This window comes from Gavialis gangeticus, unplaced genomic scaffold (genome assembly GCF_001723915.1).
Source record: "Gavialis gangeticus isolate Ggan-Ray unplaced genomic scaffold, GavGan_comp1, whole genome shotgun sequence".
NCBI classification, from domain to species: domain Eukaryota; kingdom Metazoa; phylum Chordata; order Crocodylia; family Gavialidae; genus Gavialis; species Gavialis gangeticus.
In genome coordinates, this window is record NW_017728992.1 from 116454005 (window position 1) to 116474742 (window position 20738).

General features: G+C 38.5%; 1 protein-coding gene across 5 annotated transcripts in view; it reads right to left on the minus strand.

Moving 5' to 3' along the window:
* Nucleotides 1-20738, minus strand: part of RB1CC1 (RB1 inducible coiled-coil 1) — a 136178-nt gene that overhangs the window by 46208 nt on the left and 69232 nt on the right. For all 5 annotated transcript variants that reach the window (XM_019527222.1, XM_019527213.1, XM_019527205.1 and 2 more), the window contains 2 exons: nt 19650-19776; nt 7845-9760 (listed from right to left, as the gene is read on the minus strand). In XM_019527222.1, the coding sequence (XP_019382767.1) occupies nt 7845-9760; nt 19650-19776 (2043 nt within the window). The remainder of the gene's footprint in view (nt 1-7844; nt 9761-19649; nt 19777-20738) is intronic.

The following is a 20738-nucleotide window of genomic DNA, read 5'->3' on the forward strand; positions in this document are numbered from 1 at the left end:
AGACAACATGGCTTCTCTGTGTTCTTTTTCAATTTAAATGCTCCAGAGGTTGGTATTTTAAGACATTCTGGACATAAGGGCTGTGGACATACCTTAAAAACCGACTTCCCATCACAACAATACAATGAGAACTATAATAACTGATATGATAGTTTTATATGACTATGGCCTAAGGAATTAGTAAAATATGGAACCAAAACCTGAAAGATTAAGCAAAAAATCAAGAACTAAAGAGATCCCAAGGTCCTTGGGCATCGCTGTTCTATACAGAGCTCTACATCCTAGTTGGATGCATTTGCGCCTGCAATTTGGATGGGACGTGCCTAGAAGCTTCTTTCTAACTGAAGATCGCAGAAAAAAACATCCATGAGCTAGAAAGCCATGGAGGTTGTCCAACATGCAGTAACACTCATTTCCACAAGGTTTACAGGCTGTATCATCGTACAAGTTCAGTCACATGAACCAGCATACGCAGCACAGGTTGAGCTGTCCCTTGTTGTCTGCTATACACTCTCACCAGAGCAAGTTATGTTAAACACTGACTCTCATTACAATGTCAATACAACTTCTACACTGGAGGGCAGCCTGGTCCTTCCTGAAGCCTGTTTTAACTTCACCCTTAGTGTCTTTGCCTCACTAGTAAAGACAAAGCATATTACCATCAGTTTCAGGTATAGGTGGATTTCAGCATATCAAGGACTGTAACATTTGGTAAGTTTGATTTTCCAGGGTGCTAATCAACTGAGAGATGCAATTCACTCTGATAAACAGAGGGAAGCTGGGGTTGTGAAATTCAGATGTGAATTACTGATTTTTGGCCACCTCAGGCTTTGGTTTTAAGAGTCTAGCCTTCAAAAAAATACACTATGGTTGGGCTTACTGCCTTGCTTTCAGAAGCATCTTGGGATATCTTCAAGTTCTTTCCTTCAGTGTGTTAGGCAAGATTTGTGGGAAAACACTGCTCAGTTCTTACTCCACACAAGGTAATTCGGTGAATATGTTTAGCCATTACTGTCATTGTTCCATCATACAGACATGGTTTGAAGTCATGAAATGCGGTATACTAAGCACTAAAAGACAGACATCAAAAATAAGCTTCAAACTCTGTAAGTAAGAAGTGTTAAAATAAGATACTACTCAAAAGCTGACAGTGGGCACATCTATAAAAGACACCTTAATGTGCAGTGGACTGCTCTACTGCACATTAGCGCATCATTGCAAAAAACGTGTTAATGTGCTAATGAGCAGTAGAATTAGTCAACTAAAAAATTGACTAAATCACAAAAATTGTTAGCTTTGCTTCTGTGCATTGGGATAGCTACTGCACCTTTATCAAGTACCTCATGTTAGAAGTACTAAACTTAATGCACAGTAGCAAAGGCGCTTTAATGAATGTGTAGATGCACCCACTATGTTGAAAAATAAAACTTTGAAGCACAAAAGTTAGATGACAAAACAAGCAGCCAGACATCAAAAATAGGCTTAAACAGGCTGCAGTAAGCCCTGAATTGCCACTGAAAAAGTGCTTAGGTGCCAACTTAAATTCCAGTTTATTAAAAACTGAGACCTGACTGGCAGACAGGGAAATGGAAATGAGGCCACTCCTGGGGGAAGTTTCTTCAATGATGTGGTCAAAAGTCAGTCTGAAAGACTCCAAGTGTTTTGAGGATAAGTACACTATTCAGATTTGATTTAAGCTTCCATGTTAACTACTACCAACCTTGGGAACAAAAGTATTTCAAAATGAAGATCCACACATCTAACACAAAAAGGCAGAGACTCACGAGTGAGAACCTCAGTGAAGTTTATCTTTACACAGGAAGAGTTCTACATTCTGCCTATTGTAGGCTGTCAGCAGACGAGACATTTCTTTTTTAGTTTCTGTTTAGAAGTAGGATTTTCAAAATATTCTGTTTAGACACATTAAGAAATAACCAGCCACATTCCTACTCTGTTTATAACATTCTTTTGTCAAAGATTAGTAGACATGTTTTACAGTACACAAACAGATGGATATTACCTATTATCACACTAATGTTTTTGTTCTAACCCAAGTTTTTCTTGTTGGAATTTTGCAATTCATCAACCTGAGTGACTCATTTCTGTACCTTATTTACAGATTATTCTGACAAAATTTACTTGATTTCAATTACAAAAGTAAATGCAATTAAACTACTGAGCACATCAACCACTTAGACGTCTCCAAAACCTGCCTATTCCAACACAATCATAAAACATGTAATTCATACACAAAACTTTTCATGACAGTAAAACCTGTATTATAAAAAGTCAGTAAAGACTACACATTTTGTTTTGCTAATTTCCCTAAACACGGTTGATTTCAGTTCCAAATCACTATTTTTGTTTCAATTTCTTGCTGACCCACTGTATCATTGCCCATCATTGCCCACTTATTTAATTTTCCTTGGCTCCATGATATCTGAATATTTTTACTGTTCTACAATTATAATGAACTTGCAAGTGTTCAGAGACTGTTACATAACCTATACAAGCTTGATTTTTTTCAGCCTGAGACTAATACACACACTTTCAAAGGATTTTTCTTGGTTGACCCATAATACTTCCTACTGTATAGGAACATTAAAAGGTTAAAATGACAGCCATATGACAAAGCAGTTTGGATACCTGATAGTAACAGTCAATGCATCTCCTATAAAGACCAGTTCTCATGAAATTTAAACCATGAGAATATGCCAAAAGGGTAAGCTGGAACCAACGGCTTTCTGCACTTTCTGTGGAAGGAAATTAAAAGATTCTAAAGCTCACTGGATAGTTAAGAAACAGACCTTTTGAAGAGAATTCCAACAGAGGAGAACTTTAATTATTAAATGTGAACATCTAATTGGAAAAACAAGTCAATTAAGTGTAGTTGCATACATTCTCTACAGGTGTACAAATAATGGTTTTACAATCATATTTTCCTATTTTCTTTAAAAACTCTTTTGTTGCTGTGACCCACAGACAACCAAATGGGGCAGTTAGAAAAGGAACAGAGAAACTAGTTATATAGGAAGAGGGTGGGGCACACCTTTGGAGTCAGGCCTCTGACAGATGGTAAAATAATGGTGTAATTGGGATCTGAGAAGTTTTATCTTCTACCCCGAGCATCACACAGCAGGATGCAGAAAGTTTAGGATGGGGCATAGAATTTAGATCCCAATCATGCAACAGGGCTATATGTGGGGCTGTCCAGGCCAGGGCCAACAACAAGTTGATTGTCAGCCCTAGCCCTAGACAGCTACAGGGCTGGTTCCAGACCTGAGAATAGGGCCTACAGCAGATACTATTAGACATATTAAATGGAACTTTAAAAGCAAAGGTATTTTAACCTGCTGGGTGCAAAGGTTGCAAGGTTTCTGGCAGGAGCTTGGAGCCCCTTGGCCGTAACTAGTGCCATTTTGTATGGAGTAACTTTGTGGCTGGTTTGCCATTTTATGGAGCCATACATTAGCAACATGCCTCCTATTCAGCCATGTACGGCACAATTAACATATCAACCACGCCATATAATGTAACATGGCAGGGACCTTACATTTCTATTTATGTTAGACCCTACTCCCTATGAATAATTAAGTAAAAAAATCTTAAGGAAAAAAGTTTATTTGTAATATGCATTTTAAAAAATGTTCACCACCTTCCTTCATATTTAAAATTCTCTTGTTAGATCTGTATTCTTTAAAGAATGCAAAGGAGTAGAGTTTCTAGGGAAAGAAAGGACAGAAACTAAAGATATGATCAGCGATTTGCACTGAAGGGAGTCATCAACATTATACATTTGGAAACATCCATATGAATTAATTTTAATTTCTAAGTAGTCAACTTCCTTACCTGCACGTTTTCAGAAAAAAAATAATTTTTATTTCAAGGAAAAGAACCATTACATTTGGGAAAGATCACTTGCGTTCTTCGTACATAACAGAAATTGAATAATTCCAGTGAAAAAGCTAAACTCAAACTGAACAGCAGTCCTTACCAATGTCTCCACACAGCTGAGGCACTATTATTCATATAGAATACAACATTTAGCTAGCTAGCCAGCCAGCCGATAGGCACATGCTATGCAAAAGCCACTTTTTATCCCCATCAGGAACAAACTTAGTACAAAACAGGGAATACAGGAAATTACAGAAACTCAAACTGACTGAACTCCCAACTGGGGCTTTCAGAGAACCAGAGGTCAAATTCTGCAATCAGAAAGTACGTTTCAAAAAGTAAATGCACGTCCTCTTCTTTCTTGGATGGATTAATCCCAGGAAAAAAGTAGAACAATACATTTAAAGGGCATCTGGCAACTCCCATTAGGAAAAAAAGTAGGTATAAGTTCTTAATTTCATAGATATCATACCATTACATAAGATAAAGTCAGTCAGAACCTACAACAGCCACTCTCATGGTTGGAGCATGTACTAAGGTAACTAGAACAAATGTTGACTGGGTTTTTTCAGTATATATCTAGGTGAGGGTGTGTCTGTGCATGAGCGCTCACACGCACGCACAGTATCATTTTCTAAAAATTTAGTTTAAACATGGAAAAGTGTTATCACAAAAAATATAGTTAATGTAATCTAAAGCATCCACTTCTACTACTATCAGAGACAGGATACTGGACTAGATGGACCATTGGTCTGACCCTGAAAGCGACTTCTTGTTCTCATGTTTTTCTTGTTACAAATATACTTCACAGTTCACAATATCATTTTACTTCTAACATTTGATAAATGGATATAAAAGGAAAGGGATGGAGAAGTGGTTAGTACATTTCTATTTATTTTTCATTGCCACATAATTAAGTGGCCTTCAGAGAAGTTTTGTTATTTTGATGCCTTCTGATTTATCAATCATTATTTTCCTCAACTGAGACACCATATTTTTTTTCATGCAACATCTTTTTCCAAAAATAAAAAAAAAGTTGCTCAAAATTACAGCATGCATTATATGCAAAAATATGGTAAGAACAGATCTCCACTTACGGAGCAAGAGTGAAAATAAAATCTCCACAGATTTACAGGGAGAAAGACCAGAAGCTCAGCTCCCTAGAATCTACTACTCAGTTTACTGAAAAAAAAGATCTTTTAAACTTCATTCTGCCTTTCAACAAGGTTTGTATATTCTGGGTTTCATAGATTTCATAGACATTAGGGGCTGGAAGAGACCTCATGAGATCAGAGTTCAGCCCCCTGCCAGAGGCAGGAAGTCTGCAAGGATCAAGTGAACCCAGCAAGATAAACATCCAAATACCATTTAAATGAATCCAGAGTAGGTGCTTGCACCACCTCTGGGGGGAGTCTGTTCCAGATCTGGGCCATGGACTGTAAAGAAGTTTTTCCTTATCTTGAGTCTGAATTGGCCTTCTAGAAGTTTGTGGCCATTAGACCTAATTTTCCCTTGGGGAGTCCTGGTAAACAACTGTTCTTCCAGATCCTGATGCACCTACCTTACATACTTATAGGCTTCCACCAAGTTCCCCCTGAGCCTTCTCTTCACCAAGCTAAAGAGTTCCATGTTTCTCAGCCTCTCCTCATAAGGCTTGCTCTCTTGACGTTTGTTCATATGGGTGGCTCTCCTCTGGACTCTCTTGAGCTTTTTCACATCCCTCCTGAAGTGGGGGGCCCAAAACTGGACGCAGTACTCCAGCTGCAGCCTCACTAAGGCCAAGTGAAGTGGGAGGATGACGTCCCTGATTTTGCTCGAGATGCATCAGTGGAAGCATGTCAGAGTTTGGTTTGCTCTGCTGGCCATGGCATCGCATTGATGGCTCATGGTCATCTTGTGGTCAATCAAGACCCCTCCCCCCCCAAGTCTCTTTCAGCCGTGGTACTAGCGAGCATAGCACTGTCAATCCTAAGTATGATGCTGGTTTTTGATCCCAAGGTGGAGTACCCTGCATTTCTCTACTGTTGAATGCCATCAGGTTTTGGTCTGCCCACTTTGCAAGTGTGTTCAGGTTGGCCTGTATCCCCAGCCTGTCCTCCAGCGGGACTGCCTTCCCCCATAGTTTAGTGTCATCTGAGAACTTTGCCAGTCTGCATCTGATACGCAAATCCAGATCATTTATGAAGATACTGAAGAGTACTGGCCCGAGCACTGAGCCCTGGGAAACTCTAATGATAACCTTGAGCCATGTCAATATGTTCCCATCAACTAGTACCCTTTGGGCCTGACCCCGGAGCCAGTTCCCCAGCCATCGGACTGTGACATGGTCAAGGCCACAGTTCCCCAGCTTGGTCATGAGATTGTATATATACACACAAGAAAATATGGTACCTGATTTAATATTTTTAAGAGGGGATTTTCTTTTTTTTTAGTTTGAAATTTCACCACAAATACGACATTGCCCCATAAAATAAAAACAAAGTGCTCTAGTTAAAACTATCATTCAAAATTAAATTTTGATTTTTTTAAAACTGTGCCTCTCAAATGTAAATTGCGTCCATGTAATTCTGCTCAACTCTATATTTAGAAAAGCAGCTATTTTTAAAATAGGGCTACAGTGACTGAAGTTAAAAAGAAAGATCTCATTTAAATTTGTTATCCACACTAAACTGTGCTGCTTTTCTGTTCAGCTATTACATTGTTATTTACATAGTCAGTTTACCCCCCAAACCAAACTTCTTCAATTTGTCTACATGGCATATCCTTACATCTAGATATAAATTTCTCAGTGGCAGGGAATGTCTCAGCTTGTACAATGTCCAGTTAAATGAGATCTTCTACTGCATCCTATAAAGAACAAAATGTTTTCCTCTGGTATGACATAACAGACTATAAAAGTAAGTTCAGTTTGCAGTTCGTGTAAAAAGGTACTGCTTAACCACTTTTCTCTGTATACATAATGAACTTCTGGTTGCCATGCTCATGTTCTTTGAAAGTTATCAATGTTATGGTTTATATAATCATTACGAATTACCAGACTTACCTGCTCTCAGTTACCGGTTTCCCAAACTAATGTTTTTCTAAGGCATTTCTCACATAACATTTTATTAAGGACTCACTTCTTAAACTTCAATTGAGCTGTAACTACCTTATTTTCCTGGCATACTTCATGGCCAGCAAATAAGACATGCACCTTGTATGGCAACACAAAATGGGGGGCAGGAGTGGGAAGATTTTTCCAGCGTCATAGCTGAATTGTGACTGCATGGCTGAATCTTGACTAATGCTGCTCAGGCAAAAGGTAATTTTAAACCTCTCACTAAAAGCTACTGAAATTCAGCATAAACTATGAAAAGCTTAAAACCAGCTGTGACAGGCATTCTCTCCCTCCCTCAAGCTGGGAAAGACAGCTCCAATAGCCATAACAACTCTATGTAGCCACTGTGTGCTTCAACTGTGGTGCAGAAAGTCAGTTTCCTTATTTAAAACATAACCCCCAAAGTTAAAGGGCTGATTTTTCGAAGAAAGATGCATGTGTGGAGTAAATATACTGCGTCTACCCCGCATATCAAGGACCTTGAATTAATAGGCAAATGAAATGCAAATTACATAAAAAACAAGCTAGACTCTTTTCTCAAAAGTGGAGTTACAAACTAAGTTGTGTATACATTTGGTTTTAAATCTACTTCCTTTGAAGTTATTTTCAGAGCATTCAGGAGCGCAAACATTACACATACCTTAACATTTTATTTATCTGGAGTCCACTTATGTAAAAATATTACTATGTAGTAGTCTTATTATCAACTTGAAACTATACAAACCAAAAAACACTATTAAGCTGTATATGGACATGTGCCATGCATTGCAGTTTTCATAAAGAAAGCAAATAAGTTTTGAATTATCTTACTTTTGATCATTAAGAAAATATGGCAACTTAATTCTTACAGTACCTCAGATTTACTTTCATCTCAAGTTGTTGTATTTTTTCCAAAAGCTCTTTTTCAACAGCTTCCCTCTGCAATTCAAACTCTTTATGGGCAATTTGCACTGCATCCTCTTTTTCACAACTGAGCTTTTGAATAAGCAATTGTCTATCATCCTCCTGGTTAGATATTAACAGTACTTTCTCCTCCTCAAGTTTATGGATAACAGCCTCATATTTTTCCTGTTGTTCACACAGAGCCATTTTTTTCTCCTTTTCCTTTTCTAGGGCATTCTCTTCAGTTTCTAACTTACTTTGCAGTTCTATTATTTGTTCTTTGAGTCTCTTTTTTTCTTCAAAAGCTTCCTGATGTAAAGAGGTTATTTTGCTTAATTCAGTTCTAAGCAAATTTGATTCTTCTTCATGCCTGTTCACTAATTCTGAAATGCAGTGATCTTTCTCAATTGTCATTAAAGTTCTTAGCTCTGCTAAGCCCACTTGATATTCGTCATTATTTATTTGTAACTTGAGATTTAATGCATCTATCTCTTTTCTTAAACTTTCAGTTTCTTTATCAATAAGTGACTTGATGGTCTCCTGTTGCTGGATTCTGCTGTCTTCTAACATCATCTTCATTTCATCTGTTTCTGCTTCCTTCAATGCAAGTTCAACTTCTAATTTACATCTCAAATCAGACAGATCAGAAACTTTGAGTTTTAACTCTTCTACCTGTTTTTCCTTCTCTTGCACAACTGCAGCATGAGATTCCTGCATTTGTTCAAGTCTGTGCAAGTTTTCTTTTTTTAACTCATCTAAACAATCTTTGTGCTCAGATACTATCCTTTCAAATTCTTGGGTATGCCTGATCTGTAAATTGTTTTCCAATTCTTTTAGGTGACTTTGTTCAAGACTCTGAAACTCTGCCTTCAAAACTTGTATTTTTTCATCATTTTCAAGATGAAGCCTTTTCATATCTTCTAGTACGATCTCATGAGAATGTCTGAGTTCCTTAAGTTCATAATTTTGATTCTTCATCTGACATTCTAATTCAAGCATCTTCTGATCTTTCTCATTTTGTAGGTGAACAACAGATTCTTTTTCATTCTTCACCACTGCAAATTCATGATCTTTATTTTGCAGAACTTCTTCAAGGCCTACTAAGTCTTCTTTTAATTTTTTAATCTTTTTTTCGTTTTCCTCACCATCTTCCAGTAATTTATTAACTTTAGTTTCATATTCACTTTTCAGAGACTGCAATTCTTTTTGATGTTTCTCAGTTAGTGTTTTTTCAAGTGAAAGTTTTACTTTTTCAATAACATTTCTTATTTCTACTGAAGTACATTTTAAAGAATGGGAAAAGTCACATTGTTCTTTTTGTACAAGTACTCTAAAGTGGCAAAGGTCTTCTTTTATGTTCTTTAAGTTTGTTTGAGATTCCTGGGCAATAACTCTACATTTGTCCATACAAATATTTAGAGAAGCATTTTCCACTAAGCCTCCTTTTGCACAAATATTTGTGTCTTGCATGCGTCTGCTGTCTATTGCATTGATAACCGAAGAATAGAGGGACTCTACCATCATTTCTGGACTTTGTGGATCACTTATTATATTGGGGGATACTGGATTTTCCTCTATTACAAATTCATTCACTGCTGACATAAAATCCGATTCTGGACTTTCTGCTAGTGAATCCAAATCTAAAGACCCTTGCTTAAGGGCCTGTTCTAAGCTTGGATGGCCAATCGTTTCAAAATCAAATGTATGAGCATCAATACTATCTGGAGACAATTCCTCTAATGGAGCAGGGGGACACACAGGAGTACACAGAGGACCCTGAAGACTGAGTGATGGAGGTGTTCTAGAAGAGGTAGCAGTTGCGATTCCTGTTGTACTTTCCATCCTTGGCGTGGTGGCAGATTGTGGTGATGTCTGACTGTTGGAGGCCTGCAAGCATAAAAAGTAAACAAAAGCTTTACAAACTACATGATAAACGTATTTAATTTTTTAGACTTGGTGGTATCCTGGTTAATAAAGCAGCTTGAGAATGTTAAAAAATGCCAAAGATTTTTATTTAAAAAAATAAAAATAAAAATAACCATCTGCAATCAATGGATTAAGTATAAGAAAAAAAAAAACCTCAAACCAATGTCAGATTTTCCAGGTCCTTTCCTGAAATCTCTAGTTAGTCAAACCTGTGTGTATTATCAAACATCTGTATGTACCGAAATGTTGTAAACAACAATTAAATGCATTTTAATTAAAAGGACTGAAACAATTTAATCTCATGCAACAAGATTGAAGCAAAGGGTTGTCTAAAAATGCTCGTAGCGAGAAAACAGAAAGGATCTTTGCTATGAACAATAATGACTTTTGTTACTGTTAGAAAAACAACTAACAAGAGGATGCCCAATTTATTTTCCCTAAAAGTATCGTCACCCGATAAAAAATGACAATATTCAACTAAATTCCGATTTATAATATTCTGATGCGAGCAGTAGGATGGAAAAAAGCAAAGCTAAAAACAAAACAAACAAAATCAACACCCCCCATCCCAGATTAATCTATGCAATCCCTTTCTTTCTTTCAAAAACTTATCATATATAATACAATCTAATAATACACTTCTGTATTGTGGTACTCAGAGGCCTTCAAGTACTTCCACCAAAATAAAATACCTGTTTATTGTACACAAAATGTAAATAAAACCTCCTTATGCAGCAAAACATTTCTTTAATATGGTCACCAATGGTAAATAATGAAATTTCTCCTGTTTCACAGAAGCAAAAGATATCAAAAAGGCCAACAGAAGAGGGGGAAAACTAAACAAAGACTGAAGGGGACATGAGAATGGAAAGCATGGTATATCTTTCTGAAACTGACATCTACCACACTTGGGCTGCCCTTTTCCTCCTATAAATAACAGAGGGAATTTAAAAGTTCATTATGGAATTCCAGAATTTGGTCAGTCCCATTTGGTTTCTATATTGAAATACATCACTCCAAATCAACCAGCTTTTCTTCCTACCAGAATTGTACAAAGCAGATTTAAACTCTGCTCTTCCAACTGCATAGAAATATATCTTCTTTCTAAATAGTTTAGATTGGGGAATTTCAAGAATCTTTGATCAGCACTCCATTGGAACCAGACTGGTGAAGAGGAAATACCTTCCAATGCAAGAATTAAATCTGAACAAATCTCCATTATGTGGCAGGATAAAGTTTCCAGGCTCTGTGGCACACTCCCTGATACAGCAAGCGGTTATGGGCTAGGACAAAAAGGCCAGGGACAGAAACTGCACGTATACTGGGATAAGTGATCAGAAACCAGTTCAAATCTGTAACACAACAGAAGTTCAGTGCGTATAAATTTCTTTCAAAATGGCTGAAAGCAGTTTAAGATAAACCTGGATGGATACAGTATCAAATTTAACTGATTTAGGTTAAATTGGTTTATTGAACTTGTGTCCCAGATCCCCTCCACATTCAAGTTAACTCAGTCAATCCCCCAGCATCCCAGGATGCTTTGCATTTCCTCTGCAAACCCCTACCCCTCCACAGGAGAGATAGGCAAGTGGTGGGGGAAAAATATTATTGTGGGGGCTGGGCCCCACCTGACCCCTGCCCCTCCCTCCCAGAGGGCTGTTGTGGGCCCGGCACATGTTGGTGCTGCATATGGTGGTGGAGGGGCAGTAGCATGCTAAGAGCAGCCAGGTGCTGTGGGATGGTGTTACTGTAGTGCTGCTGTTATCTCCAGGTTCTGCAAAAAGTTTGAGGAGGCTAAGACCCATTAGCCTTGGCCTTCTGCTGCCTATGCTAGCACCCCTGGCTTCTGGCCTGAGCCACTGCAGGCATGTGGCTGCATTTCCAAAATCAAATGCAAATATCTGTTCACTTACTTATCATCAGTTCAATCTATGCAGTTTAGACTAACCTGCAAAGATTTAATTATTCAGCCTTGGGCTTTCTCACTGTCTGTACTTAGTCAAACTGAGCAGAGTTGTACTAGAGGGTACTTTCTGCTCCCCTTGTAACAGAAAACTAAATATTTAAACTCTTATTTCACTGATCTGAACCTAGTTTAGCTGTTTCAGTGCCGTTTCCTGAATCTACAATATAAAACCTCATCCACACTAGTTGGTGATACTGTATTTACTCAAATACAAGATGATGCCCTGCTATAGTTAGATTCTATACATGGAAAATTTATAAAGTGTTATAATTTTTCAGGTATAGAATCTAATTATTGGAAATCTGCCTTGAATTTTTCCCCTTCTCTTTGTTACTGCACAAAAAATAAGTCTGGGTTCAGGTAGCCCCTTTGCCCTCTGTGCCCCCAACTTCTTTCTACTGCAGTCCTTCCTTACTTTACTGTCAGATCCTAATCTCTCTGAGCACATGGAAGTGAGAAACATTTGAAAAAGCTTACATAGATAAAAAATACCTGTAGTAACCTGCATATAACAAAATTACTATAGGTACCCACAGGCTTAGTTCACTCAGCATAGATGCAATTTACCTCTTCTGAAATTGCTATAAGTTTGAGCTCAGATACTCCAAAAACATACTTTGAAGCACATACTTGCATACATTACACCCTATGCAAGTATTAGTCCAAAATAAAAAGGCTCATAAGTTACCATGTAGTTCACTGGATGGGGCTCCAGCAAAGACAACAATGTTTCAAGTCATGGTAAGCCCACAGCCCAGCACTGCTCAGTATGTGTGTGTACTCCAGATATCCCCCACAAAGGATCCATGTGCTAATTAGCCCCCACACATGACTGGAACAAGGTACGTGCCACAAGTCCTGAGATCTTTCAAAAATTACATGCAGATAAGGCACACGGCAACCTGGCCCAGTTCCAGGTCAAAAAGGGCAGGGCCACATTAAACATATGCAACAGGCTGAGGAGAGACGAAGCAACAGGGGGATTGTAGGTAAGCTGTTTGGAGCCTCAGTAATGTTTGTCAGACATTTAAGGCTGGTTAAAAACAGGACTCTTTGGAAACGGGAAAGAAAGAAGCAACTAAACTGTGGGAGTGAAGAAATCTAAATGTTTTCAATGCAGTGGATCAGCGTGACTTAAAGTCAGCACTGAGGGGGACTCAGTGTAGTGGGAATTACCGCATATCTTATTCAGATGGGTTACAGTCACCATCAGTATGTTTGCTCCACATAGGCCTTGCGTTTTACAGTTACACTTAATGTTGGCTGCATGTAATCAACTTGCCAGTTGGTTTCCATTGCTGAACATATTGCTTTTATCAGCAGTTTAATGATAGACAATTTATTTAGTGAGGTTTCCTTGTATGCCAGTATAAAAGATAAGAGGTTCCTTCCACCCATATTGTTGTGGGGGGGAGGGGGGAAGAAACCTTGTCTATATTTCAGTAAATACGGTAATTGGCAAGCTTCTCTTTTGCTCCTAACAAAGGTCTGGATTTCAAACCTAGAGATGGCATCTAGGTCAAGACTGAGCCAGGCCAGCAGTATCCATGACTAGACTCCTGTACTTTGAAAACTGTTAACAGCAAAATATATTCACTTCTGACTATTTGACTGTATTATCTGGGGTCTCCCTACTACTGTCACTCCAGAGGTTCCTCTTCATGTTACTAGTTTACTAACATATACCTGAAAGAAATTCTCAGGAAATACCCCTTTTATTTGCTAACATTATTGACAGAGAGAGACAGGATGTTCACGCAGAAAAGCAGAACTTCCAAATACCAAAAAACCCTACAATGCCTCTTTAGGTGCATGAAGAATGCACTTCATTTAAAAATCTTGTCTTAGCCTATCCCAACCATGCAGTTGGCTCAATAAAAGATACTACAAAAATCCTTGCCTCTTGCTATGTCCTGGACCATCAGGACTTACAACATCATTCCAATGCTACCAATGTAACTTTAGGCCCACAGCAGCACCACTAGCAGCAAGCCTCTGCAGCCACAACCACTTCTTTACAGATTTTGCTGAAACTGACAATTCAATTATATAATATATAATGAAATACACAATCTGTAGTTATTGGTAAAAGCATACAATAAGATTATCCATTCTACAGGTTTAAACAAAATTAAAACAAAACATAATATACTGATAATACAAAACCCAGCACAGAATATAAAACAGTAAAAAGCCATAAAGTAAAAACAAGGGAATTCTATTTAATTTTGGCTCTTCATCTTTGTGTAAGTAACACAAATATACGTGGGGAGTTTCAAATAGGCTGTAAGGGTGCCTGTATACAACGTGGGACAACATTACTGCCTTAAGAAATGTCACCAGAAATATTTTTCAGGAGGAAAATCATGAAAGAGCAATTAAAAAACTGCTTGCACCATCACCTGCCCTTCTTCTTGCCATTCACTTTTGAAAAGTTATATTATCAGCTATAATTGCCACGCTGTTAGAATACTTTTGGGGGTACTCCCACTGCCATTCTTTATAGTGCATTATAAAAGCACTATTAATTATCAAGTATACATTGGAATTATAAACGCCTCATCTTACACATTTATAAGAATATAATCTTTAAAAAAGGCATCTTAAAATTCCACAGTAAAACTGCAAGGATGTCAACAAAGCTTCAGGAAACACAAAATCCCTGATGTCAGAGTAACAGACAATGAAATGCGTCAAAGATGTCATGCTTCTCTGACACATCTACAACTGTCCTCTACCTGGATACAGTCTTTCCCTGTCCCCAATAAGGTATTTTCAATGTTTTTACTGGGGACTTTACTTTTACAATAAAGTCTAGTGGAGTGTACCAAACTGGGATTTATAAAGGTTCTAATTTTGTCATTGGTCTGGGTCACGTTGGGGACATCTCTTCACCTTCTGTGCCTCAGTGTTCTCATCTTTAAAATTGGGACAACAATATTAGCCACCTTTTAAAATATTTCAGAGTTTACTCATGAAAGGAGCTAGGTACCTTACTATTTATTACAGCCTTTTTATCCAAATAAAGTGATTTAAGTACATCCTAGACTGAAGAAAAGAACCTGCAAGAAAAGACGCTTGTTTTTCTAAAAATGAGTGCTCCATATTTATTTGGTATCAAACAATTTCTTTGAACAAGTTATTTTTCTGAAAAAATCTGTATTTAAAATTACACACACATCCCTGATGCACTGACAAGCAGGGGTGTGTAAATATATCAGTTGGATATCTGATTTCCATTGGTAAAAGGGAAATGACATTATTGGCCATCAGCTTTTTTTGGCCATTATAGTCTATAATGTTTACTGATAATTATGGCTTCTGGCCAGAGTCCCAAATGCCTGGGTTCCCTCTCACCTGCAGGGCCAGGGACCCCAGATGCCTAGGTTCCCTCCACGAGCTAATGTGACCTGGGGCACGGAGGGCCCAAGCCATTCTCCATCCCCACCATCATCCCCGTACCAGCGGGCTGGACTGGAGCAGAGCAGAGCAGCTGGTGCAGTGTCCCAGATGCTGGTGTGGCACAGACTGCAGGCTGGGGAGGGTGTTGAAAAAAGGTGGCGAGTGTGGAGACTTGACTGGTGCAGGGCATGGGCCAAGGCTGCCCAACCCGGCCCAGAGCGACAGCCTGCAGTGCCCAGTGGTCCATGCCCCAGGGACAGGACCTGGCTGGGGCTGTGGCAGCTACTCCCCCACGCTGTGCTGGCTTCAGCTTAGCTGGCTCCTGCCCTTCCCAGGGCCAGGACTGGGTCCACTCAGTCTCCCCCATGGGGTATGGCAGGGTTTGCCCTGCCCCTGGCAGCAGCAGCAACACCAGCACCAGGAAGGGAAGGGGCCCTTTCCCCAGCTGGAGTTCAGCTCCTGGGGCCTGACTGCGAGAGAGATGGTCTGGTTTCTCCACGCCTGGAATGGTCCTGTGGCCCTGCCATGAGCACAACGAGGACAGCAAGGAGCCTGGCCCAGAGACCACCCAGACCTGGGCAGCCAGGAAGGCTCAAAATCTTCCCCTTCAGCTCTGCTCTGGGCAGGCTCAGGCAGCTGTTCTTGGGCTGGGGTTCAAGGGCATCACACAGAAGAGCAGGGGCTGAAGGGCTCTGCACAGCAATTTGCAGGCACTGCTAGGCCAGTCCCCCCTGCTGCAACTGGCATGGGCCCTGGGCACTTTTACATGTACTCGGGGGGAGAGGGGGAGTGCATGCCTTAGGGGGGCTCTGACAGCCACTCTAATTAAAGTGAAGCAAAATCTTATGCATCAGCATCCCCATGGTTAAAAATGGCAGCTGGGGTACTTCAACGGAAGCTCATTTGACAAGCTTTAGTTTAAGCAACCCCAGTGCCATTTTTAAGTGTGGGGACACTGATGCACAAGATGCAGGAGGCTGCTGAAGTATGCCAAAAAAGGTTTATTTATGTCAGTAGTTTAAAATGCCTTGCATGATTACTAAATATCGTTCATCAGATCGGCACCGGTCGATATGGTTGGTTAATCGTCGGCTCTTGGTATCAGCCAAGAAAACCTTTAATCGGTGCACCTGTACTGACCAGCATATGGATTCTCAACAAATGCTTTAAAAATACACGACAGTGATGCTTAAATAGGTTTAATATTGACCAAACCAGAAACATGTATGTTGATAATATAAGCCTGTATCTCTGATGTCAGTAGGCATAGTAAAACATAGTAAAAATTATTCCAAAGATGATTAAGTTTAAGAGGTCACATGGATTTCAGAAGTCCAAAATTTAAAGCATGAAGAAATCTTTACACTATCTTGTTAAAATATAAAAGGCATTACTTGAAGGTCAGCTGTATTTGAAGGGGAAAGATTATTACAATAACAGTTGTATGCACAGATGTGGCCCCTTTTCTGATTTTATTGTAAAAAATGTAAACACATTAGAGCAGTCCGCAGGCAAGAAGGAAGCAAGAAAATAAGAGAACAGGAGAAGTACATGTCTTCTTAGTAACATATTTAATATTAATAATGTTATTCTGATTAAGATTTAAATGAAAGAGAACAAGAATTGTTTGAAAGATTGGGGTTAAATATAGTTTTGAATCTAACCTTGACAACAGATAATACCCCTATTATAACAAAAACTAAAAAATGCCACAACCGCTCTACTTTCAAAAATTGAAGAGCTGGCTATATGTGTATAAATCTCAAAAGACTGAGTCTCTTATAACAGCCACTTTTAATACCACACTGATGTGCTTATTAGTTATCTATTCAGGTTGAAGCCTCCCATTTAATCATAAAAAATTGCTTCCTAGGAGTAGCTTGATTTGCTACAAACTTCTCACCCTAGTGCCCATCAGGTCATTCTTTGTTTCTACTGTAGAATGAGAAGGTGTAGCAAACTTTTTTTAATAAGCTTATAAATCATTTGGCATAGGCTGAAAGGGAAAGAAACCCTTACCAAAAAGAAAGTCACAGAATAAGGGTGTGTGTAAAAATCACTGACGCAATATTAAGTAAAACAATGCATACTACAATGTGTTATAAGTTCAGAAGATAACTAATATCCATTCTTATCGTTTGAGAGGACCTCTGAAATAATAAAAAGCTCTTAAACCTGAAAAGAATGAGCATATTTAGGCCACAGACAGAAGCTACATTTGTAGTACTGTAAATGCCTTTGAAGTGGACAGATATGAACACCCCTGCACAGCTTAAAAATGGCAGCAGTACAGAAATATTGTTGGACGTAACAGCAACGTCTCTGAAATACTACATATAACATCTGTACGGTGCAGGGTACTGCAAAAGGGTCTCACTCCCCAGCTTTCCAGAGTGCTCTGCTCCTCTCCTCCCCACCCATCCTCCGACCCATCCACCTTGGACTAGATCAGGGTGAGCAAAATGGCAGGTCCAGCCATTCCATTTCGCAACAGCCCCTGCCCATGTCACTGCAGCCAGTTTCCATGGAAACTCCAGCAGCAGCAGGGCTGTGACAGTGCAGGGCCAGGGTTTCCATGGAGACCAGTCCCAGTAGTGCTGGCAGGGTGCACAGCTGGGCAGGGAGCTGCTCTGGGGCTAGGGCTAGGTTCTTGCAGTGGTGACAGCAGGATCCAGACCTGGGGCAGAGCCATGATCCACTGCCTGTTCGTCCCTACCCAGATCACAGCCCCAGCTCTGGACAATACTGTCACCGTTAACAGCCCATGGTCACCACAAACTACAAAATAGCTTGAAATTTATTGTGTAAAAACTAAAAAAAGGCAGTGACATGCCACTGAAATAATTCTCTACAAGATTTGGGTTCCCAGATGAACTGCAAATAAATCAAGAAAGAAACCATTAAAAATGCAGGCATACCACAAAATACCAGCACAATGATGTACATCTTGTTTTCAATTTTTTTCCTCGTTATTTTTGGATTTGTATGAATCTTGGAACCAGTCTATACTATACCTTTTGATGGTTTACAGAACCAGAGTCAATGAGTGGATCAAATGTACCCCCAACACAACCTTTTATATTCACATATGACCTACTGAACCATGCAAGCTTCTTACATGGAGTGTCTGAAGAATTATATGATCCAGATAATTAGGACTAAATAGGAATTTTACAATCCAAAACTGAAAAAGTTGCACCTTTGAACAGGAAAATATTTGAAGACATCCTCTGATAAAATGAAAAAAGATAATGTCAAACTATATGTGGAAAAACAATGGACATAGTTCTAGAATCTTAAGAGAAAGACAGGTATGAGACCTCACCTACATGAACCTTGGGAAGGATCCTATACTTTACTGACACAACGACATGAAATTGGGTGTACCATACAGTAGTCTCAGGAGATTTCTATATAGATGTTCCAAGATAGCAGATATTTGTTTGTTAGAAATGTTAGATATTTGTTATATTTGTTAGATATTTGTTGAAGAAATGGGTACTGCTGTGCTGAGAGATGACATTTTTGTCATGAAGCAGGTCCTGGTTCTGTCCCTGATACAGGTAATGTCAACAGGCAAACTAACGCTTTGCCTTCCATATCTGATCAAGATCACCACTTAACAATTAACCCCTTACAACAAGGCAGCTGGAGAAGATGTAAAGGCTGCTGTCCAGAGAAACTGATTGCATTGCAAAGTTTTAATGTCAGGACTGTGGTTGTTGGCAGGGGTTCTCTGAGATTAGCTGCAAACCACAGAAGTTAAAGGTCTGCTTGGTATGCTGCCTACATAGGAAAACAGCATGAGAAGCAATTGCAATAATTTCTCTGAAGGGGACAGATACAGTTTCCAAAATATCAAGTCCAGTGCTCCTGTTTCTACTGTATTCAAGGAAACAGGGTTGTGTATACATTCTTTGTAAATAAACAGGATTTGATTAAAGAAATACCCAACTCACATCATCAGTTCATTCTCTTAACAGAAGTGACAGGACAAAACTCAAAGAGAGGCTAATTGCTTGGGCCAAAAGGATAGTAATATAAATTAGTCATCATCCGTAGAAAAATAATATTTTAAAACAAAAACAAAATTAGTAACAAATTAAATTGAAATTAAAGTGATCTAAATAGAAAGACAGCAAGATAAATACAAAGTATGAGCTTTTGCACATAACCAGTTTCATGACTTGGCCAAAAAACCAGAACAGAAACATGAATTTAACTTTATGGAAGTACTAAAGTTTGTTTTCTCTCCCTAAAGTATTACATTTTTGCTCTCATTAAGGAACTTGGAGTCCAACAACATTTACATGATTAGATTTTCTTTTTAAAGCTACTTTGGCCTGTGCAGAGTACATGTGTAACCAATATATGAATAATTGGATTTTGGAGATCAAGCGATTATTTGTTCAACAGCCTATTAAAAATAACCTAAACATATCCTTCATTTAAGGCCTTGCCAAAGAAAAAACAAAAAAATACCTTTTGCTCGTTCAGTAGATCTGTAATGGTCTGAGACATTTCATCCAAACTCTGGGCTGCTTTCACCAGGTTATGTAGTGCACGTACATGCTGGTGAAGAGGTTCAAAGTCACAAAGTATAGGAACCCTTCAAAGACAGAATGAGTTCTAAAATTAAATTCAATATGTCAGTATCAAATATTCAACTGAAAATGTACACAGTGAAAAATCTAATCCTGATTGAATTAGTCGTGTTGTCATTTTCTAAAATTTCACCTGTTTTGCTATAACATGAAAACAACTTTGTAACTAATATTCTATATTAGTACTTCTTATTTCAGTGACTCTGGAGTACTTTAGAATATTAAAAAATAAATTTAGATCTTAAGTTCTGTTTTTAAAGACACATTAGGTTAAGTGCACACTATAGAACACTTCTCAGCCTCCTATCCTTCCATGACTGCAACTCTAGGTTCTACTGATGACATCATTGTAAGAAGTGATTCATACTATAACTGAAGTAGATTCATTTTTAAAACAGCTGAGAAATGAATTATAAAAATAAAGTTATTTATTTTACACTATAGAAGTTAACAGACCAAAAACTGATAATACATCAATCCATAAACATATGTTCCAAAGTTTTACAACAGCAAGCACCATTATCTTTCAAATCTTAAGAGTTGAATTCTTCAGCCTTAAATAAGAAGAGTACAAAAGATTTGCCGAGATAATGGTGCAAGTACACTGAGCTAACACTTCTCTCAATCAAAATTCATTTTAATATCAAACAAATCTTATAAGATTATGAAAAAGCAAGGTTTTAATCCCTTTCATAAATTCTGAAAGAGATTTAAGGCAAACTATGTTCCAAGTTAGTGTGAATGTGAGGTAGATCCATTAATATCAGTAGGAACTTGTGGCATGAAGAAAAGAAAAAAAAAGACTACTATAATCTAATGTATTTTCCCAAGTTGACAGAATATGCATTTTGAATTCTTATTTTGAAAGACACAGGTAAGAAGAATACTGCAGGTTTATTTAAGAGACCCTCTTTCGTGTCTGCATAGTTTCATAGTTACTAGGGTCGGAAGGGACCTGAGCAGATCA